The following is a 23,101-nucleotide window of genomic DNA, read 5'->3' as shown; positions in this document are numbered from 1 at the left end:
TGCAAAGATTTCAAACAACCTAATTTCACATTGTTATTCTGCAGTATTTGTAGAATTTTGAGGAGAATAATAAATTTAATCCATATATAAATAATGTGAATACCTCCTGGATGCACTGTAGAATTATTACCACTTTAATGAGCTGCATAAAGTAAAAAAATATTTAAATTAAAAAGCTTCCCTGAATGCATAAGCCTGAGATGTTACAGTGATCTTGGACTTCAGGCTGTAGTGTTTCTTCTAGTTTCTAGCACAGTGGCATGGTTAGCGCTGCCTGCTCACAACTGGAAGGTTCCCTGGCTTGAATCCACCTGCTGCCTGCGACTTCTCTGAGTGGAGTTTGGATGTTGTCCCCTTCCTTCAGGGACTCTGGTTTTCTTCCCACAGTCCAAAATAATGCAGGTTGCATTAATTGGTGACTCTAAATTGTTAAGAGCTGTGATTGTCTGTGTGAATGGTTGTTTGTGTGTCTTTGTTGGCCCTGAGATAAGATTAAAAACATGTTCGTGGTGTATTGTGCTTCTGCGACCCTGAACAGGACGTGGAGTTACAGATAATATAGATGGGTGAGTTAATAACTGATTTCCTCTAGTTTGCCTTTTAAGACTAACTAGTTGTAGAAAAAGTCAGAACCAGATTTTAGAAATCATCCTGTGGGGAACCCAAATTTCCAGCCTTGGCTTAAACTACATGTTCTGTGTAAAAATGAAAACAGTGGCTTTGTGTTTTGTACAGAAAGAGAATGAGTTGGAGGTGTTTTAAGAAAAAGAATTTCATTTCAAAAAACACTAAAGCACATACAGAAATTTGCTCTACAGTTAATTATTTATACACATCTGAGACAAATCTTCAAAAGCATAATTTGTGAAATCAATATATGGACAATGTGAACATATGACACATAATAACAGTTGCACCTTTTACAAATTTAGTTCTTAAAGAGTTTGTTCTTTGTGGATCCGTTAAATTACATTCATGTGTTACACTGAACAGGTGGAACAGCTTTCCATCACATACTGGTCACTTTGTCATTGCTTTGGTCATCCATGTTCGAATATGGAACTACAGGAGAAAAAAAAAGGGATTAGAGTTGCACATGTAATCATCATCTCGTCCATAAGAAGCAGTTTTTGCAGCTTAGTCAACACCAACAACATATACTGAGAGTTTACGAACAACTGATTCGTACTTGGTGATTTGAGGCTGAGGTTTTGCTGACACGTCTTCTTCCTGTGGAGCAAAGTAGGTGAGATGAGAGACTTTAAGATGAACATGATTTAAACTCTGTAGCTACAGAGCAGGTTTGTGCACAGGATTTACAGATCAGTAGTGAAGGCAGAGTGAAATTAACCAGTGAATCAAGCCCTTCCCTTCCCAGTGCTGATAAGGTTGGTTCCCAATAATTATCCCCTAAAAGGTGGAACTTCAATTTTGTCTCACCCACTGTGAGATGAGTGCTGCTTCTGAATTACATAAATCTGTGACCTGGAATGAAAATAAAACTTTTTTCTCAACTGGTCATATCTGTGCGGCCCAAACAAGGCAGAATCAGAAAATTAAAACACAAATTCACATGTTCTAATCCCATCCTCACACACACACACACACACACACACACACACACACACACTTTGACATTTGTACAGCAAACAATTGAGACTTACTTGGCTTTTTTTCTGCAAACAGACACAATGGTGACGGTCAGAATGATAGTGATGACAGCGAGTGTGACCAGGACCGCAATAAGGATAATCCACTTAGTTTCTGTAACAAACAATTGTATTAAAAATATTACTTAGTTTTGTGCATATTTTTCTTCTCCTGGCAGAAAAGTTGTAGACTTTCTGCCAGGAGTCGATCTGTTTAGCAATGACTAAATGAGAAATACCAGAATTTGAATTGTCATTAGTTTAAATGTTGGTTTAGCTCTTTTTAGTCTTAGAGGATGTTTGAGCAGGCCATACCCAGTCCTCCACTCTGTGTTATCTCCACCTCACAGTTTGGGCCCTCAAAGCCATCTGCACACTGACAGGTGTATGCGTCACCACTGGCCTCCTTACAGGTTCCTCCATTCAGACAGGGGTAACTGAGACAGGGACTCGCTGCGTTAAAAAACACAATAAAAAGTGTGTGACATGGGGATCTCAGTAAAGTAGCAGCATACAATATACTGTAGGTGAAAGTGTACAGAGGGGCAGCATGTTGAAGACCAAGCTTTTTTTGTACATCACTCATCACACACCTCTGTAGCAGTCACGTTTGAAGTCATAGATGGTGCAGATGTATCCATCCTGGCAAGTCTTAGGTTGACACACAGTGCCGGTGCTGGTGCATTGACAGGACTGTGAACAATCCTCAGTAACGAATTTCTCATTCAGCTGCGTGATGGAGGGAGAATGGGAAGATTTATTGAGATTAACTTAACACACAAAGAGTGACTGCTGTAACTAACTCAGGAAGACTCTTACAGGGTAGTATCTGTTGAAGAAGGTGCAGCCACACTGTGTGTATGGCACACACATTCCCTCACTCATGACGAAGCCCGCAGCACACTGGCATCCCTCCATACAGGAAGTGATGTCACAATCCGAGGGTGCTGCCAGGTCAGCACAGGTGGCCGGACAGGGGGACATACAGAAGGAGTAGGTGCTGTTGGCAGGACAGTAGAGGACTAGTGGATGGAGAGAGAGACAAAGGTCAACACCCTGTCTGACAGAGTCCACTTCCAAATTAGTTCTTCCAAATGTAACAAGTTAGTTGTAGTTGCCAGAGCCACAAATAGCAGTGAACCAATGCAAGTGACTGTGTCCTGTTCACTGTCCCGAAGCATCTTACCACAGTCCAGCTGCTGCCTCCAAGGCCCCAGACTGACTCCAGCCTCCTGACAGGCTTCAGCATAAGCTTCATAACTGGCACAACGCAGTGCTGCACTGCCCTGCTCAGCACACAGGTCGAATACACAGTCACTGGGAGGGACACACACAAACACACAGTGAGTACAGCAACTCACACAACCACTTAATTCATGAAACAGCGGTGTTAAGTAGGGCTGTGCCAGATCATCTTATATATTGTATATCATCAGTAATTCCTCTCCATGACCATGTGGTGGCATACACACCAGTACTTAGGGCATCTCACAGGAGGCAAAAAACACAGCAAGCATGGTGAAAAGCCACCTTACAAGAGTTTGAGGAAGAGTGAATTCTAAAAGGAGTTCGGCAACAAATCGGATGTGAATCGAACATCTGTGAGTTGTAGGTTGTGTCATGAACCTGAACCAACAAACTCAGAAAAAAATAAAAATACAAAAACAAAACGTCAGATTTGTTCCACCATCTTAAACACAAACATCACCAACATAAGAAGAATCTGGCAAACCACTCACTCCTGGTAGATTTTGGGTGGCAGGCTGGCGTGACAGGCAGCAAATGGTCCATTGGTGTCAGACAGTGCTCCACACTTTGCCACACTGTTGTAGTCATTGAGCTGAGTCTCGGAGCAGCCAGATGTCTCAAATCCTGAATCTAGATCAGTCTCCACCTCTCGCCTGAAGACAGGTGGAAAGGATTGAAGCACAGAGAAAACAGACTAGTAACATCTCTGTATATAACATTTAACTATTGCTGACAGATTACACATAAGCAACACATAAGATGTAAATCAAACGTGTGGTTTGCAAGTTGTGTCAAAAACCCAAGCCAACAATATGTGGAAATATTTGTTTCGGCACCACAAATGCAGCAATATGAGCAGGTGATGATTGCAGATTTTCGAGCAGCGACAGTAACTAACTCCTTAAGATCAGATTGTTTGTCAGTGTGAAGTACAGAAGAATTGATCTTAATACTGATAATACAGAAACGTATAAGTAATATAAAGTCAGTCAAACAGTTTGGTCCTTAATCTCTATGATCTAGAACAAGCCCAGTTTGGTTTTTGTCATACCTGTGGACATGGACAGAGTAAGGGAGGTCGTAGCTCTTCAATTCATCCACCTGTCGGTCACTGACCCTCCAACTTTCTCCAAACATATTCAGATCCCTTACAACCGTCCCATCTGGCTTCATGTACTCATTTCTGGTGGTGCCGTCATAGTTTCCACATAAACCTCTGACAGAGTTTTTATAGGTGCTGGGCAGTATGATCTCTGATTCACAGAGACGGACAGAGAAAAAAAATTCATGGATTCACATACAAAGAGCTAAGTTAGTCAAAGCACAGGTTTCTTCATCATTTACCTCCACGACTGCTGCCGTCAAAGCGTACAGTGAGTCCAAAGTCCGTGGTGAGCTGGACCTGCCTGGAATTCATTGTGATGGTTAAACCATCCACTGGAGTGAGAGGAGGTGCAACGCGCTCTCCATTCACCTGCCGGAGATATGTCCTACTTTAACTACAACAATTTTTCTCTTTTGAGAAGACATACTGCAAGTCAATACAAAGAAGCACAATTCTTTGAATTTTGAAGGAAACATCAGCGAAAACAAACCAAAACAGTCTTCTTCTGCAGGAAACGAACATTGACTCCATAGACATCGATATACATTTGGTCCAGAAAAGACACCCTCTTATTTCCCCCACGTCTGATGTTTTTCCCCCTGACCATCAAGGGAGACAGAGAGTTCTGAAGGTTTTGACCTTGAGTGAGGATGTAGGTGTAAGGACCCTGGAAGTGATGGTTGAAGCCATCAAATGTTCGGTAGTGAGGATCCCCAGAGATGCTGCACTTGTCAAATTCTACAGAGGATCATAAATTAACTTATCATTAACACATTTTGCTTATCAAGTACTGGACTTACTACAGTAGTTTTCATTTATATCAGTAAGGTTTCTAAACTTGGACAAGGCCCAGCACATGGCCCGAGTGGTGGACTCACTGGTTGGTTTGCAATAGAGGTCTCCATATTTGTCCAGGGCACACATGGAGTTTGAGTCACAGCTGTGATCCTTACATGTTATGTTGCCACCAACATTACAGGTACACAACTCGCCACATTTATCAGTCAACCAGGAGTCGTCCGCCTACACACACACACGCATACACACAAACAAACAAACAAATAACATGCAAAATTATGTCAGTTTCAGTTGGACTTGAATATTATTTGAATATTAAAAACATGCCATACCAACTGTTTCTTGAGGTATTGATTAATAATTTGCCTCGCAAGCAATAAAAAAACAGTTTTGAAAATGTAAGGAGTAGAAAGTATGAATATAAGTTCTAAAATGTAAGCAGTAAATGTAAAAAAAAATACTGAGGTATCTAAAATCTTTTACAGTACAAAGTAATAGTACTTTGTTACTTACCATCTTGGCATATTGTCTGGGTCTCCACTAAAATGTCTACACTACAAAAGCTTTACTCACATCGTGGTACTGTCCATCTGAGTCTAGACATCCACATTTGCTCAGAGGAACACACTTCTGGTCACTGAGGACAAAGCCGGCATTACACTGGCAGCCCTCCACACATGCGGTGGGAGGGAGGTGACAGGAGATGGGGAAGAGGTCAGAGCAGGTAGGGGGACAGGGAGCGGTGCAGTCTGAGTAGTGGCTGTTAGGAGGGCAGGGCACGGCTGTGGGGGGGGAAGAGAATTAAGTATAAAAAGAGCAGAAAGGAGTGGAACCTTTTGTTTACTGTTGTTTAGATGTCACTTACCACAGAAGGTGTTATTCCTCCAGCTAACAGTAACTCCAGCACTGTGACAGGCCTCAGCATACGCCTCCACATTGTCACACAGTGTGGACTGCATTCCGTCATACTCACACATGTCATAGACACAGTTATTCAGGAAAACGTTAGGGGGGACCTGAGGGTAGCAGGGCTTAAAGCGGTCAGAGAGGATGACCTCAGCACACTGAGCCTCATATAGCTTCTCTTCGTCCACAGTGCAGTTGGGGTGGATATCTGGGCGAGTGTCTGGCTGACAGCTACAGAAGACAGCGTTTGCATGAGTTGATATTGATATTGACACGGATATTATGGTATGTTGAACTAAATTACAGGTTTTTTTTGAAAATCATAGAGTTCAGTTAAAAGGTAACATTTCCCCTTATATTAGCTACTACTACTCTCCTTTCGGCTTATCCCGTGAGTTCGGGGTCGCCACAGCGGATCATTGTCCGCATGTTGATTTGGCACAGTTTTTACGCCGGATGCCCTTCCTGACGCAACCCTCCCCAATTTCTACCGGGCTTGGACCGGCACTGCATCGCTGGGGAGGGGGCGATGGGCTGTTAGGGGTTCAGTGTCTTGCCCAGAGACACTTCGACATATAGCCAGGGCCGGGGATCGAACCACTCACCCTGTGGTCCGTAAGCAACTGCCTTTACCAACTGAGCTATAGCCGCCCCTATTTCCCCTTATATTAGCACTGTACAATATCATTAGTAAAGAAGCCTAAATAAATGGGTTAATTTAAAAATGTTGGATTATTTGAACCAGCCATGTACAGTAACTTCATGATGTCATCAACTTTCATCATCAGTATTATTTATGAAGTTGATTTAGATTTTCGTTCAGCTCCCAAAATTACATGACCTATTTCTGCAATTCACTTCTTGCAAAAGATTATCCTAGTAACAATTCAGTACTTTTTATGAGATATGCTCTGAGAAAACACAGAGAACAGGAAACCACATATATACTGTTGTAATGCACTGACCCAGGATCACTGTCTCCATCTGATTTCCAGCTATTGCCAAGTTCTATATCATCTTTGGCTGGATTCTTGTTGGGCATCAGGTTGTCATCTGAGGATTTGTGGTTGTAGTTCCCACACATGCCACACAGCTGAAAAGGAGGGAGGTGGATTGTAAATGGTATATAGCGATTTTCTGCTTCATTGTTCCCATTCACCTTTCATACTCACAATCACACGCACACACACTTGCACACCGATGTGGGAACTGCGACTTGTAACTAGCCTGGCCCACCAGGAGAAAATAACTTAGTGTTTAGTGTCTTGTTTAAGGACACTTTGACATTATGTTTGCTGGTTTGATTGACCCACCAACTCTGCAAGTGGTGAATCACTGCTCTACCACCTGAGCCACAGTCACCCCATTGAACAGGGTTACTTCCTACAGTTTTACACCCTGTAATAGTATAGATCCAGTAAAAATATAATCAAGCAATTAGAATTAGAATGATAGAAATGGTGGAAAATTTTGTGAGTGAATTACAAGGTACCAAAACATATGTAGGAAAGACAAGAAAATCTCACAAACACATTTGCTGTAAACTGCCATGAACAGTGATTTAAGAATATTTGTGGTATTCACCTTAAAATCTCTCTTCGGTAGGAAAAATTTCACAAGTGTATCCTCACGTACTGTCGCGGGAATATTCCCTACTGTAATATCTCAGCAATTGTTGTTTTGACTGCATGCGTCTATCATTCATGACTCCATGAATTAGCTTTGGCTTAGAAAGATGTTTTCTAGACAGATCACCAGTCTATCTCAGGGCCAACACAGAGACAGATACACAGACAGACAACCATTCAGACTCAAATTCATACCTATGGGCATTTTAGAGTCACCAATTAACCTAAAAAGTACTGCATGTCTGTGCCCTGTGGGAGGAAATGGAAGTACCCTGAGAAAACCGACACAAACATGCAAACTCTACATAGAAAGCTTCCAGGCAGATTCACACCGGGGATGTTTTAGCTATAAGGTGGCAGCGCTAACCACTGCACCACTGTGCTGCCCTGAAACAAGCTGTTTACAATAAATGTATGCAGTTATGAGAGCTTTGTTAATCTGACATGGGACACTGGGACAAACAAGATTAACAGAGAAAAGTAGGAAAAATGTTCTTGCATGAGGCCAAGTGAGACGGGTCTATTGTCTTCATACCTTGTTGAAGTATTCTCCTGGAACAGTGATCTCTAGGTGATGGACTCCATCAAACTTCACCTGCAGACCAAAACTTGTATCCAGGAGAGTGTAAATTCCACTGCTTATCACCTTGGCTCCCACCACGTCAATTGAAACTGGTGTTCGCATTCGTCGTTGATTCAACTAGGATACAATACAGAGAACATAGATCATTTTACTAGGTTGTTTCTTATTTTGTTGTTTACTGAAGTTCCTTAAATCTGAAAAACTGTACTAACCAGAACTCTGTGGCTCTTTTGCAGTTCAACCACAGTGTCATGAGGCAGGAAGATTTTGACAGAACGAACATATGAGGCCTCTGGCTGACCACGCTCCTCATTTTTAGCCACTATCTTGAAAGTAGTTACCTTGGTGGCGTTGCACACCTACAGTATTCAGAAAACGTTTTTTACATGCAGTAAAGAGTAATTAAGCAGTCAGGGCACAAACATGGTATTTGTATTTATCATCGAATACCTCCACCAAAGTGTAAGTGCAGGTGCCCATGAAAGTGTGCATCCAGCCATCAAAGGTGTAGTAGTGAGGATCCCCAGCCACGTGGCACACACCTTTACCTGGGGAGGGAAATTAGGCTCTTTGAAAACAATAACTTTTGAACATTTAAACCAACAAAATGTATAAACAAATTACACAAAAAATGCAAATGATAAAAACATTTAATTATTCTTACATAGATGTTTTACAAGTATAAAATCATTAGCTCATAATCGTTTTTGAGATACCCCCTAAGGTTCAGGTGTAGTGAGTGTGTAGTAGTCACCCAGTGTGTGTGTTTTTAGGTTTACCTGTAGAGTGGCAGTCCAGTACTCCTTCCACTACTTTACACTCCTGTGCAGGGCTGCATTGCCAGGGTTCGCAGGTGAAGTTGTGGTTGCCATGACACTTACAGCGCTCTGAGCAGTTATCCTTTGTGAACCAGGTGTTTCCCATCTACACCCCCCACCCCCAAACCCAAATAGTCCAAATATTTAAATGTTCAAATATGTACAATCACATTTCCTTGCGACACAAACAAAGAAAATTTGAATCTACAGTATGTTTTCCTTGATCAAACATACCGGTCTGTAGTTTCCATCTCCATCAGTACATCCACACTCACTAAGGGGGACACATTTGTCCCCACTGAGGACAAGGCCAGGTTTACATACACATCCCTCCACACACGGCTGGTTGCAGGAGCCACCAGGGCCTGCAGGGTCCTGACAGCTGGGCTGGGGACATGCAGGGCCACAATGGGTATACTGACTGCCTGAGGGGCATTTCAGAGCTGGACGGAGGAGGATATTGGACAAGAGGACTTTCGGTTAAGTGTTATTAACGTGTTATTGCCATGCACCTACAGTGACATGTGACATACTCTATCCTTAACCCTCATCTGGTTTGTTAGGAAAACTACCAGAAACTACATAACACACACAAACATAAACCCAGACTTACGACAGAAGGTACTGTTTCTCCAAGCGATGGGGATTCCAGCAGCAGCACACATGTCAGCATAGCTCTCTATGGCCTGGCACAGAGCCACAGTCTGACCTCCAGTGGCACACATGTCGTACACACAGTTTTCAACGTGTGGAGCGGAGGGCACAACAGCATGGCAGGGCTTAAAGACACCTGAGAACAACACAGGGATGTAGTGGAGGTGAATGCCTGGCAAAGTCAATGATCACTTTTATGGTACTGGGTTTTATTGGGTATCAAGAGTCATCCTACACCTTCTGAGGTCCTGCCATAGCAAACAGCAGTGCTCTATATGTTCTACATTAATATAATAATTGTTTCTATTCTGATGACAATGGATATGATCATATCAGGCAAATAACTTGAGATGTGCAGCTGCAAGTTTGCACGATTTATTGTGTATGTATGTATGTGTGGTGGTCATACCATTGGGATCCGTGATCATGCCACAGCTGGTGTCTTTCTTGGCCTCCTCCTCCACAATTATATCACACTCCTCCTGTCCTCCACCATTCTTGCAGCTTAAGAAGAAGTGGAGGATGCATTAAATGGTACAAAATCATTACTGTCTGTATGTGTTAAGTGTCCTACGATAAGACCCTGAACCCCAAGCTCTCCAGATGCCTCAGACCAACACCTTTCATGGCATTTGGCTATCAGTAAGTTTTTGTAAAGGGGTATTTGAGAAGCAACAAAGTTCTTTAGGTACCGATAAGGCAGAAAAGCACTTTTAAAATGCAGACCAATTACTAATAACCAAGGTGACGATTAAAAAAATCCACATTATGGCTCACATTGTAAATTTAATATTTATGCAGTATGTGATGGGACTCACTCAGGCCGTGGGTCAGGGACCAGCCAGCTGTCTCCCAGTTCATTACTGTTAGCAGCTGGTGTATTGTCTGGTTTCAGGTTGTCATCTTTAGAGTCACCATTGAAATTTCCTGGCAGGGCAACACACAGAAAACTAGGTCAAGAAAATCAAAGTGACGCCAACATACTAAAAGAGACATTCATACTGACATATTTGATTGGAATTAATTAGTTCAATAATAGTGAAAATATTAAATTCAATCAAATTAAATATTATTTATATAGCAAAAATTGGCTTCAGGGAACTGGATCTATTTCACAAAAGGCAAATGGCCAAAAATAAATATGCAGAAAAAATGTTCTCCCTGGGATGGAACACAATGAAAAACGTAGACTGGATCTTACCACACATGCCACAGAGAAGACCACTGTAGAATGTTGGCACTGTAACATCAGCATGGTGGGTACCATCAAATCGCACCCTTAGCCTAAAGGATGTCTCCATGACTACGAATTTTCCACTCAAGTAGATTTCTATTCCGCTGATAGAGGTAATAGGGGGGACAACCACTGTGCCGTTGACCTAACGATCAGACAGAGTGCAAAGAAGAGACTAGACAGTGGATTTTTGTATTGATAATTAATTTTTTGTCAGTTAAACTAATCTATTTACAGGCTAATTGTTTCAGCAACAATCCTAACACAATGTAGCGATACACAACATTTTGAGTCTTTACTATGAGGAGCTGTAGAACTCATAGAATTCACCAAAGATACAGTCAAGAAAGGAAGAGAGGTGAAGGCAATTCTGTACTAACAGCAAGAGAAGCAGTTCCTGTTAATTGTGTCTTGTATTTATACATTTTTCAAATGTATAAATACAATTAAGCACTCATTCAAATGTAACATTCAATATCCACTTTAAGCTTCAGTGATGAGCTGCTGAGAAAGAACAGTCTGTTTTAGGGACCATACCTGGACTGTGCGGCCCTTGCCGAGGATCACAGTGATGCCATTCACTTCGATCACCACAGCCCTGACATAGGAAACCATGGTATTACTTCCTCTGTGCTCATTCTGGGTGTCCACAGTAAAGTACGGCAAGTCAGAGGAAATGTTGCAGGGTTTGGTCAGAGTGTAGGAGCAGGCTCCCATATAATGGTGGTTGTTTTTGTCAAAGGTGGTGTAGTGAGGATCTCCAGATACTGAGCAGATTCCACTTCCTGAAATAGAGGTGAGAATGGAGATGAACTTTGATTTCACAGTTTTTTTTTCACAAAAAGTCAAAACCACTCAACATTCCACCTGTTATGTAAAACACATAACTCATATATATATGTGCAATGGATCCCACATGTTCTTATGATTTCATATTGGTAGTGGTATTATTAAACATATTTAACACATTTACTCTTGCTGATCTCTGCCCCAGAAGCAATAAACTGCTGGGGCCTATAACCATCCATTCCCCTAATTAACAGCACAGTGCCTCAGGTTTTACTGTGTGGAAATGTGTTTTATCAAACACTAAAGAGTTATCATTTGGTTATTTATTTGCTGGTAATTTTTTGCTGTGTGTTTCTGTGTGTTATCTTCAGTGTTTCTGCACGTGTTTAACATACCCAGAGGGCGGCATTTATATTCTCCATCTTGTAGCAGGCAGCTCTCTGTGTTTGGATTACAGCTGCTGTTGCGACACTGGATCAAACCACCAATGTGACACGTGCACTTCTGCTCACAACCCTCCATGTACCAGTCATCACCCACCTAACACACACAATGCAAATCACACATTATAAAATGTTATATATTACTCATCACTGATTACTCTGTTCACAATTTATAGTACTACTTGACTTATTACTCCCTACCAAAAGTAACTCAAATTACTTTTATTACTTTCCTGAAAAACACATTTGCAATTAAAGTCAATGGTAGGTTGTTGCCACTTACAGGGTGATAGCTTCCACCAGTGTCCACACAACCACAGTCTCTAAGTGCCACACATTTGTCGTTACTGAGGATGAAGCCCGGGTTACAATCACAACCCTCCACACACACGTCCTCACAGCCAGGAGGTCCCACCACACCCTGACACGTCTCTGGACATGAACTCACACAAAGAGAGTAGGAGCTGTTGGGAGGACAGGCCAGGGCTGCATGGATGGACAGAAAGACAGACAGTAGAACAGATGATCATTTCTAAGACTGTAACTGATGACTAGACAACAGATTTACATTTACAGTGAGAGGAGACAAACAGAGAATGTCCTGTGCTTTGACCAGCAGCAGAGGGGACAGTCGTCTTTGGAAAAGACAGTTGGTCATTTAAGGGCTTGAAGACTTACGACAAAAATCTGGAGTCCTCCACTGGTGGACTCTGGCTCCAGCGCTTTGGCAGGCATCAGTATAGGCCTGGAGCTGGTCACACAGTACATGTTGCTGACCACTGAACTGACACATGTCATACACACAGCTCTGAAAGAATGGAGTCGGATTGACCACACTGATACACTCCCTGAAATAGAGAAGACAAGGACAGGAAGAAAAAAATGGGACACCAGTCACGCTGTTTGTAGAATTGGTACAGTGACATGCTGCTAGTCTTACTTAAAGTCACTCTTTCCATGTAAAAATAAATATACATGTTAATATATGAAATACACAAAATAATACATCATCATCAGTGAATATATTCAGATTGATGTTAGTGTAATAATGTAAGTTTATCTGATAAAGGACAAAAAGCAGCTGAACAGTCTGTTAGCAGGTGAATATTTAAGTTGTTATGTTCACCTGAAGGGTCCAGCTGGGTCTTTAATTTTGCCACATTTGTCTGGTTTTACCACCTCAGCCTCAAGCTTGGGGTCACAGTCTGGGTCAGGCTTGGTCCCCGGGGTACACCTGATCAGTACAAACACAAGAACATGGTTACTCCCATTTGTAAAATCAACAGCCCCATCTATTTTGTCTATCCCCACAATTTAGGGCAGGAATAATTCAGACTAGTGGTTGGATAATGGTTTTATATAAATATCTATATTTTGAGAACAGGGACACATGTCCATGTGTCCATAGTTGAATTTGTGTAAACTCACAAATCATCCTCATCCTGGGTCTGCCAACTGTTGCCAAAATCATTGACATTTCCCACTAGAGAGCCATCAGGTTTGGTAAAGTCATTGTCTGGGTTCCCATTGTAGTCTCCACAGAGACCACACATCTGGTTTTGGTAGGAGCTGAAGACAGAAGGTCAGAGGGTTAAGATGGAAGATAGAAGATCAACCTTTGACAGATTGAGAAATCCAAACCAAGCTTTAAACCAACCTGGGAACTGTGATCTGGATGTAGTGGTTTCCATCCCAACGTACCCGCAGGCCAAACGTTGTCTGCAGGGTCACGTACTGACCCGCAAGACTGATAGACATTAGAGGAGAGGGGGAGTGAGGGAGGGACACCCTCAGTCCGTTGACCTGCCGGAGAGAAGGAGGAAACGAGGACATCAAAACAGTGATATGTATAACATACCATAAACTACTAGAGGAATCTACATTTATAGAGACATATATATTTCCCATACTGACCAGTGTTCTTCTGCTCTTCATCAAGGTCACAGTGATTTTATTCACAGTCACATAGAGTTTTCTCAGGTAGGACACACCTGACACTCCTCTCTCCTCATTCTTTCCCTCCACTGAGAACCAAGGACCTGCACAAGGAGGACAACACCAAACAAACCATATGTGGCTAAAGGCAATTTTGTCACTGTACCGACAACAGATACTGTACAAATGCAATGACATGCAGTTAGATTCGAACACGTGCAAACAATACCAGGCAAGTTAAATGTAAAAAGTTATTAGGGAAGGAAAGCAAACTGTATCAGAGTCAACATGTCCGACTATGACTATTTGGTGTTTTTGGACAGTTGTTGTTGACATCTGATATCTTCAATCACTGACTCAAAGATTTCACACAAAATACAGCCTACACTGTGATGATTTTGTGTGACATTTGTATCTGTGCAGTTAATTTTAAGAGATTAACTTTAGTCACTATATATTTAAAGAGTTATTTTTGTAACACTGTTCTTTCTATATTGATGTACAAGCTGCTCAAATTACAGATGAAGGCTTGACACTTTATGTTCAAATTCACCAAAGATGTCCAAATACTGTGTATGAATGCCTCTTGTTCCTACCTGTGTTGTTTCTGCAGGCTCTGGCCAGTGTGTAGGTGCATGTTCCCATGAAGCTGTAGAACTTGTTGTCAAAAGTGTTGTAGTGAGGATCTCCAGAGACCACGCAGTCCTGAGAACCTAAAACACAAAGCAACATTACACTCCAAAACTGCTAAGCTGCACCAGCTTTTTCTTACCACTGACAATGAATCTGTACTGACTCAGTAAAAGTCTTGCCTGCAGTTTTTTGGTTCATTTTAACTGATGAATCGAAAATTATTGTGGATGTGGACAATGCACCATCTTCTGTCGAGCTATAAAGAATCATTTTGTGATGCCGCTACTGACTACCCTGTTCAGTTAGCAGCTACCAGGATAATGTAGTGGAATGGCTGTGGGCTTACCGGTGGGATAGCAGCCCAGCTCTCCACCCTGAAGTCTACACTCGTGCAGTGGGGGGCAGTCAGATGCCACACAGGTAACTAAGGGAACATCACACCTACACTTGTGCTTACAGTCTTCCACATAAAACTCCTTTCCAGGCTGAAACACAGTTAGTAAGAGAAGAACTGTTGGTTCAGCAGAGTAATGCAGTGGTCAAAGTTACTCATGTGTGTGTTGGTCAAGGTGCATTTGTGAACGGTAGAAAGAAAACGTATGAAGACTCTTCCATCTGTACCTCATAGTAATTGCCATTGTGTTGGCAGCCACAGGAGCTCCTCTTGACACACTTGCCAGCACTAAGGACGTAGCCGGGATCACAGACACAGGCCTCAGAGCAGGGACCACTGCAGGATGGAGGTTTCCCAGAACATGTCTCCTGACAGGGGTCTGCACAGGACTCATAATGGCTGTTGGGGGGGCAGGTCAAAGCTAGAGGGAGGGAAGCACATGTTAGTGGAAGGTCATATGGTTGTTTCTCTCACTGCATCTTCTCCTTGAGTCTTAGTCCCTCTTACTAAGATTGCACTGACAGACGCAAGGAAAACACACAAAGAAAGAGGAACCAACCTAACATGTTTTATTAGACACATTCTAACACGAATATATATCCTCTCAAGCGTTAACTGCTGTGACAATGCTTTCTGGTGATGGTTGCTGTGCTGGCACAGCTGTATTTGCTGTATTTGCTCAATTAATGGAACTCGGCTATTCTGGCTTCTATTTTAACCTCCATAAATCTCCTTATCATCCCATTTTTTCTCCATCCTTTTGTTCCCCCAACACTCACGGCAGAACGTTTCATTCCTCCAGAGTCCAATGTTGACTCCACGGTCCTGGCACTCATTGACGTAGGCTGCAATGGCTTCACATAGAATGGGCTTAGCTCCACCCAGCTCACAAAGGTCAAAGATACAGTTCTTGAAGTAATTCTGACGACACACACACACATTTGATATAAGAAATTCAGATTTCCCTCTGTTTCAGGTTCTTTGCTGTTTCAGACTATGTCTGGTAAAGACGAATTAGTCAAAGCCAAACTTTTCTTTTAATTTAAAACTACAAAGGCCATCTACTGAACTCCATGTATCATTTATTCACAAATTTTTCAAAACTAAACTAAAACTCTAATAAGAAAACCTTTTTAAAACACTTTGATTTTGTACTAACCCTCAAATTGCAAATGGTGTGACCCATTCACATTTGATTTTTGTCGTTTTAAGACCTTTAAAAATGATTCTTTTTCTTTTTTCTTTTTGCTGGACCAAATGTACCACAATGATTACAGCGATGTATAAATTATCAATAGAAATAACCTTAGTAAAAACAGGTCTTAATCCAAACAGGATTTCTATCTTCTTCTACTCATGGAAACTTAATGCGCCATAACATGTGATGTTAAATAAGACAGTGAAAGTTGTCCGTCTGTAGCCAAAACCCAACGGAAATGACAGAAAGTAATTTTTGTTGGGATGACAGAGTAGCCTAATTTCCCTAAGCCCAGGGTTAAATAGCTCCCAGGTTTTTCCTAATGCTGATTTCTGGAACATCCCACATAATCTCAGTAGCATTAAGTAACAAAGTGGATTAATGGTAAAGGCATCTTGCTGTTATTAACACCAAGCTAATGTCCTTCATACAGTCTGAAGCTCAAACACATAGTACGCTACCAGAAAGCTACTTTCAACATAGCTGATCAGTTAAGTTTCGGTCACTTCCAGGTCAAAGTGTTTTTTCCTTATTTGATTTTATTTTGAAGAACAAATGAATAAATGATACACCAAGATGTTCTATCAGTACATTTACAATTGAAAATGAATGTGCGTGTCTGTGTGTGTAGTTACGTTGGGGTTGACTTTGGGGTGGCACACAGCAAAAGGACCCTTTTTGTCCAGCAGGATGCCACAGTATCCAGAGCTCTCATATATTTCCTGTTTTACTTCATCACAGGAAGGGATGGTGGTGTTGGGTTTCTTATTACACCTGTTGACACAGACACTCAGTTAGTAAAGTGAGTCAGAACCCAGGTTGAGGTAATAAATATCAGACATTAAACAAAATCTTGATTCCAATAGAAATTGTTTGACAATCATTTTATGTCTGTCTGTTTAGGCAAACTACAACTCCCAGCACCTTAGAGCTTAAGAAATTCAGGAATTTTAAACCCAGTGAAGGAAAAGCAGATAAACATATAAGATCAACACTGTAAACTTTAAACATAGTATGTGAATGACAGTCTTAATTCAACACACCCCCAGAACTACAGATTAATAAGAGGCCACATCCTGGAAGTAGGAATATGAATATATGCTGATGTCCATGCAGTACTCACTCTGGGTCAGTGTTCCAGCTGTGACCAAAATCATTGGGATTGTTGGTCAAAGATCCATCTGGTCTACGAAAGTCATCTTGGGCATTTCCATTGTAATCTCCACACAGTCCACACAACTTGTTCTGATAGCTGCACCATACAAGAAAGTCAACAGGTCAGTGATTTGTAGAAATGAGAGCAACAAGGGAGTTAGAGCTACATCTTGATACTTCTCCACCCAAACTGCAAAATTAGTTTTCAGTATCTTTAGAATCAAAACTTCCAGGAAATGAGATTGTCTGTGGGTTTGGGTAGGTTCACATGGAAAATGCCTCCACTATGTCTTTTCACTCACTCCTTGATCACTTTGATGTCCACGTAGTGGTTTCCATCATAGCGAACAATCACACCAAAGTTCATGGACACAGTGTAGTGGACTCCTGACTTGAACACAGAGACACCACTGAAAGGAGTCACTGGCAGGTTTACATTGGTCCCATTGAGCTGTATAGGGAAAGAAGGTGTAAATATTGTAGTCAAGAGATCATTTTAAAGAACTCTGCATAAATCCACTTTTCACTTACTGATGCAATTGTGATGCTAGTAGTTAGTAAAATACGCATTGAACAACAGCACTTGCAGATTTGTGCTAGATATGGCAACAGTGTAACTGTCAGCATCCTGCAACCTATCTGTGTCTTTTGTGCTGCTCCTCCTGTCATTTACCTGCACAGTTCCACCTTTCAGTACGGAGATCTTCACCTTGTGTACATACACATGTACAGCTTTCACATAGGAAATCGTGGGTGTATTATAACGATTCTCATTTTCAGCATAAACCTCAAAGTACGGCAGAGTGGTTTCATTGCAGGGTCGAGACATCAGATAGCTGCAGCTGCCCATGAAGTCATAGCTGAGTTTGTCAAAGGTGATGTAGTGGGGATCACTAGATACTATGCAGGTGGACGTATCTAAGGAAAAAAGAGCAATGGTATGTTAGCATTTAACTGGTTAGCTGGCTCACGTCAAAGGACACATTTAGGCGCAGGTGAAAAGAGTACAAAGTTATTTTAATCTATAAATAAAATGAACTTTGTTACAGTAGTGAGAGTAAATGTAGGTCTTTACTTCCACCCCTAAATTTAGGAGCTACAGCACCAGAAGCAGCTCCTGCTACATGACATTATTACCTTTAGGATAGCAGCCTGCAACACCATTAACCTCGCGACACTCTTCAGTGGGGTCGCAGGAGCTATCAACACATTCCAAAGTGTAGTTCCCTGCACAGCGACACAGCTTTGAGCAGCCATCTCCTAATATGATCTCACCAGGCTGAAAGAAAATTAAACAAAGGATCAGTGCTGGTGTACAGTATCTTATGTGGTTCTGGAAACGTACAATGGGTATTGTTTGTCACCAGAAACACCCAGTGCCACCTTCTTGTTATTTACTGTCCCACCATTACATATTTACTAAATAAATATGTGTGTGGTGTTATTAAGAAGGACTTCTTACCTCATAGTAGTTATTCCGGTCATCCAGACAGCCACATTTCTCCAGTGGCACACAGCGTTGTCCCTTGAAGACAAATCCTGGTTTACAGAAGCAGCCACTGATACAGGAGCCAGAGCAGTTGGTGGAGGGTTGCATACAGGTAGGGATACATGCTGGACCACACTCTATATAGTCTGAGTCAGGTGGGCATGGTTCTGTACAGAAGACATCAAATTAAATGGTAAATGTTCTGCACTTATGGAAAGTGCTTTTCTACCTATTGGCACTCAAAGCGCTTTACACTGCTTCTTATTCACCCATTCACACTCACAATCACACACACATACACCGATGGGGGAGCTGCTATGCAGCTGGCCAACACTCACGGGGAGCAACACAGTTGGGATTCAGTGTCTTGCTCAAGGACACTTCGACATGTGACCGGAGGAGCCGGGGATTGAACCAACAACTGTGAAATTGGTGGACAACCGCTCTACCTTCCTGCACCACAGTCGCCCCATTAACACATTGATTAAAGGAAAAAAAATGTACACATTATAATATTATTGGAAATACTTAAAAAAACATACTTGGTGGTTTAGCTGTAGTTGATCCTGGAGTTGTTGGTTTAGGTGTAGTTGGCCCTGGAAATGTTGGATTAAACGCACTTGTTAATCTCTAAAACCAGCTTCAGGTGTAGTGAGTGTGTAGTAGTCACCCAGTGTGTGTGTTTTTAGGTTTACCTGTAGAGTGGCAGTCCAGTACTCCTTCCACTACTTTACACTCCTGTGCAGGGCTGCATTGCCAGGGTTCGCAGGTGAAGTTGTGGTTGCCATGACACATACAGCGCTCTGAGCAGTCATCCTTTGTGAACCAAGTGTCTCCCATCTACACCCCCCACCCCCAAACCCAAATAGTCCAACTATTTAAATGTTCAAATATGTACAATCACATTTCCTTGCGACACAAACAAAGAAAATTTGAATCTACAGTATGTTTTCCTTGATCGCACATACCGGTCTGTAGTTTCCATCTCCATCAGTACATCCACACTCACTAAGGGGGACACATTTGTCCCCACTGAGGACAAGGCCAGGGTTACATACACATCCCTCCACACACGGCTGGTTGCAGGAGCCACCAGGGCCTGCAGGGTCCTGACAGCTGGGCTGGGGACATGCAGGGCCACAATGGGTATACTGACTGCCTGAGGGGCATTTCAGAGCTGGACGGAGGAGGATATTGGACAAGAGGGGATTACAATATATATTGTAAAACACACTACGTTAATCTATACAGTTACCATCACACACCCACAGTGACATGTGACACCCTCTGTCACAGACACAAACATAAACCCAGACTTACGACAGAAGGTACTGTTTCTCCAAGCGATGGGGATTCCAGCAGCAGCACACATGTCAGCATAGCTCTCTATGGCCTGGCACAGAGCCACAGTCTGACCTCCAGTGGCACACATGTCATACACACAGTTTCCGAAGTACAGATCAGGGGGCACAACATCTTGGCAGGACTTAAAGACACCTGAGATCAACAAGACATAGTAAGGACTAGTAAGGTTGAACACCAGGTAAACAAATTTTATTCTATCAATATTATTTTCATGTGTTTGTGCATCATACCATTGGGATCAGTGATCATGCCACAGCTGGTTGGTTTTTGGGCCTCTTCCTCCACTTTTTTATCACAGTCTTCCTGTCCTCCACCATTGGTACAGCTAAAGAGGAGGTGAAGGACACATTAGAATAGAATAAAGCCAGGTTTCAGCATATTCGTGAGTTTCAAATCTGCATCAGAGGAACATATCTGAAAGGGTTTATGATGTTGTTTATGAAAATGTTAAATATATATTATATTATTGTGAATCTATTAAGGGGAACAGTTACTTTTGACAGTGAGTCATCCATGTTAGTAAGTAATATTTTGAACAGAACACAGTGTAAAATATCCCAACACTGCTGATTTATTGAAGAGGAAAGTGGTGAATAGTACAGTCATTACTACGTAATCTATGACATTACTCACTCAGGCCGTGGGTCAGGGACCTGCCAACTGTCTCCCAGTTCATTGCTGCTGGCAGCAGGTGTATTGTCTGGTTTCAAGTTGTCATCTTCATTGTCTCCATTGAAATTTCCTGCCAGGGCAACACACAGAAACTGTCACTGCAAAGTGACTGGCCAATGTTAAAAAAGTCATTCAGGGTTGACTTTGGGGAAGCACTTAATTTGACTTATACTGTAGTTTTAGCTCGGACAACAACAGGGAGACTCATTAAGCAGACATTGATGTGATGAAGATGTTTGATTTAAATGACTTATTGTAAATATAAGTTCAGGGGGGCAACTGTCAAGAGTTCGACTTTAGATGGGAAACAGCTTACGCATTCTTACCACACATGCCACAGAGGAGACCACTATAGGATGTTAGCACAGTGACGTCAGCATGGTGTTCACCATCAAAACGCACCCTCAGACCAAAGGACGTCTCTAGGACAACAAACTTTCCACTCATGTAGATCTTTACTCCACTGGTAGAGGTGACAGGGGGGACAACCACTGTGCCATTGACCTGAAATACACAGAAACAGGAAAAACAACAAATGTTATGCAAACACAACTTAAGCTTCACTGATTAATTGCTAAGAAAGAACAGTCTGTTTTAGGGACCATACCTGGACTGTGCGGCCCTTGCCGAGGATCACAGTGGTGCCATTCACTTCGATCACCACAGCCCTGACATAGGAAACCATGGTATTACTTCCTCTGTGCTCATTCTGGGTGTCCACAGTAAAGTACGGCAAGTCAGAGGAAATGTTGCAGGGTTTGGTCAGAGTGTAGGAGCAGGCTCCCATATAATGGTGGTTGTTTTTGTCAAAGGTGGTGTAGTGAGGATCTCCAGATACTGAGCAGATTTCACTTCCTGAAATAGAGAGGTGAGAATGGAGATGAACTTGAGATGAGAGATGAGATATGAGATGTTAAAACCAGTGAAGGATGCTGAACTTTCCATAAGTTATATAAAAACATGTAACTCATTTATATGTGCAAGGTTAGGAAGCCTTGCCCATATAAATGAGTTACATGAATACATAAATAGATAGAAAAAAAAATTACATATAATCAGACAACCATGTCCATTTCTCTAACTTCCTGTATAATATGCACAGCAGTCATCTGTTGGAATATCAGCATATGGCCTGTAGAAAAGTATTTTATCATAAATGAAGTTGTTGTTTGCTATGTCCATTGGGTTATTTAATTGATGGTAATATAATGCTGTGTTTCAATGTGTTATCTAGTGTGTGTGTGTGTGTGTGTGTGTGTGTGTGTGGGTGTGTGTTATCTTCAGTGTTTCTGCACGTGTTTAACATACCCAAAGGGTGGCAATTATATTCTCCATCTTGTAGCAGGCAGCTCTCTATGGTTGGATTACAGCTGCTGTTGTGACACTGGATCAAACCACCACTCTGACACGCACACTTCTGCTCGCAACCCTCCATGTACCAGTCATCACCCACCTAACACACACAATACAAATCACACATTAAACCTGCACAAAATATCATACAGTAGTTGTGATCATCTGTCTGATCAGTATGTGGAGTGACTGGTGTTTGGTTCTTTACTCAAAAAAAATAATTATATATTCCTCATCACACATTACTCTGTTCAAAATGAAGATTATTATTAGAAATCACATAATGGATTTGAAAGACAGATGCAAAGTCAATAGTGTAAATGCAGCACATTTGATCCATCCTATAAGTGCAACTAACAATCGTTGTCAGTTCTTTGTTGCTTGTTATAGCTGCTGTTGAGGTTTCTGTTCAGCACTGTAAGTAGGCTGGCTAAGATCCATACTTCTGTTGAGCCGAGTATTCCCTAACTCTGAGCAGCAATGATTTCATGACGTTCTTTATGTTTAAAATTGTAGCTATTAGAGAAAGAATTTACCAGGTACTCCCCCCCAGTTATTATATAGGTCTTCATGTACAACAGTGATAGAATCCTCAATAAGCCCCCAATCCCTCTTACACCGCTTTTTACCTGGAGAGCTCACTGAGCTAACTTCAACTATAACCTCATCAAAACTAACAAAATGTCTGCTAGACACTATTCCAACTAGACTGCTCAAGGAAGCTTTACCCTTAAAAGGCATGTTCGTATTAGATATCATTAATTTCTCTTTGAAAACAGGCTATGAACCAAAGGCCTATAAGGTAGCTGTAATCAAACCACCACTTAAAAAACCCTGTCTCTATTGCCAAAATTAGGAGCATCCTGTCTCAAAGTGATGCTGAAAAATTTGTACTTACTGTCCTGTTACTTCTAGGTTGGACTACTGTAATTCCTTACTTTCGGGATGCCACAGTAACTCCCTAAAAAGTCTGCATAATTCCAATATGCTGCAGCAAGAGTGCTGAATGGAATTAGCAAGTGATAAAATATAAGAGATTATATTTCACCTTC

General features: G+C 41.8%; 1 protein-coding gene across 3 annotated transcripts in view; it reads right to left on the bottom strand.

Moving 5' to 3' along the window:
• Positions 1-754: 754 nt before the first annotated feature.
• Positions 755-23,101, bottom strand: part of zanl (zonadhesin, like) — an 82,799-nt gene continuing 60,452 nt past the window's right edge. The window contains exons 102-153 of one of the 3 annotated variants that reach the window (XM_067524441.1): positions 22,005-22,149; positions 21,304-21,551; positions 21,023-21,200; positions 20,658-20,766; positions 20,255-20,349; positions 19,980-20,156; positions 19,628-19,836; positions 19,355-19,499; positions 19,202-19,255; positions 18,633-18,826; positions 18,308-18,449; positions 17,844-18,088; positions 17,473-17,621; positions 17,139-17,267; positions 16,651-16,789; positions 15,597-15,738; positions 15,045-15,238; positions 14,770-14,908; positions 14,387-14,503; positions 13,770-13,894; positions 13,513-13,658; positions 13,284-13,424; positions 12,982-13,089; positions 12,534-12,703; positions 12,139-12,341; positions 11,808-11,952; positions 11,161-11,408; positions 10,591-10,768; positions 10,208-10,316; positions 9,799-9,893; positions 9,349-9,525; positions 8,970-9,178; positions 8,697-8,841; positions 8,368-8,465; positions 8,130-8,276; positions 7,870-8,034; positions 6,672-6,799; positions 5,666-5,937; positions 5,374-5,582; positions 4,881-5,025; positions 4,493-4,740; positions 4,242-4,371; positions 3,949-4,150; positions 3,389-3,550; positions 2,836-2,966; positions 2,469-2,671; positions 2,243-2,378; positions 1,965-2,102; positions 1,665-1,764; positions 1,441-1,485; positions 1,190-1,230; positions 755-1,062 (exon numbers count right to left, since the gene is read on the bottom strand). In XM_067524441.1, the coding sequence (XP_067380542.1) occupies positions 1,010-1,062; positions 1,190-1,230; positions 1,441-1,485; positions 1,665-1,764; positions 1,965-2,102; positions 2,243-2,378; positions 2,469-2,671; positions 2,836-2,966; positions 3,389-3,550; positions 3,949-4,150; positions 4,242-4,371; positions 4,493-4,740; positions 4,881-5,025; positions 5,374-5,582; positions 5,666-5,937; positions 6,672-6,799; positions 7,870-8,034; positions 8,130-8,276; positions 8,368-8,465; positions 8,697-8,841; positions 8,970-9,178; positions 9,349-9,525; positions 9,799-9,893; positions 10,208-10,316; positions 10,591-10,768; positions 11,161-11,408; positions 11,808-11,952; positions 12,139-12,341; positions 12,534-12,703; positions 12,982-13,089; positions 13,284-13,424; positions 13,513-13,658; positions 13,770-13,894; positions 14,387-14,503; positions 14,770-14,908; positions 15,045-15,238; positions 15,597-15,738; positions 16,651-16,789; positions 17,139-17,267; positions 17,473-17,621; positions 17,844-18,088; positions 18,308-18,449; positions 18,633-18,826; positions 19,202-19,255; positions 19,355-19,499; positions 19,628-19,836; positions 19,980-20,156; positions 20,255-20,349; positions 20,658-20,766; positions 21,023-21,200; positions 21,304-21,551; positions 22,005-22,149 (7,902 nt within the window). In that variant the 3' untranslated portion in view covers positions 755-1,009. Of the gene's footprint in view, positions 1,063-1,189; positions 1,231-1,440; positions 1,486-1,664; positions 1,765-1,964; positions 2,103-2,242; positions 2,379-2,468; positions 2,672-2,835; positions 2,967-3,388; positions 3,551-3,948; positions 4,151-4,241; positions 4,372-4,492; positions 4,741-4,880; positions 5,026-5,313; positions 5,583-5,665; positions 5,938-6,671; positions 6,800-7,869; positions 8,035-8,129; positions 8,277-8,367; positions 8,466-8,696; positions 8,842-8,969; positions 9,179-9,348; positions 9,526-9,798; positions 9,894-10,207; positions 10,317-10,590; positions 10,769-11,160; positions 11,409-11,807; positions 11,953-12,138; positions 12,342-12,533; positions 12,704-12,981; positions 13,090-13,283; positions 13,425-13,512; positions 13,659-13,769; positions 13,895-14,386; positions 14,504-14,769; positions 14,909-15,044; positions 15,239-15,596; positions 15,739-16,650; positions 16,790-17,138; positions 17,268-17,472; positions 17,622-17,843; positions 18,089-18,307; positions 18,450-18,632; positions 18,827-19,201; positions 19,256-19,354; positions 19,500-19,627; positions 19,837-19,979; positions 20,157-20,254; positions 20,350-20,657; positions 20,767-21,022; positions 21,201-21,303; positions 21,552-22,004; positions 22,150-23,101 lie in introns of those variants that run through there. The other 2 variants (XM_067524442.1, XM_067524443.1) reach the window with 2 other exon arrangements.

Source organism: Channa argus, chromosome 12, assembly GCF_033026475.1.
Source record: "Channa argus isolate prfri chromosome 12, Channa argus male v1.0, whole genome shotgun sequence".
Classification (NCBI taxonomy): Eukaryota; Metazoa; Chordata; class Actinopteri; order Anabantiformes; family Channidae; genus Channa; species Channa argus.
This window is presented reverse-complemented; position numbering and strand designations above follow the sequence as displayed.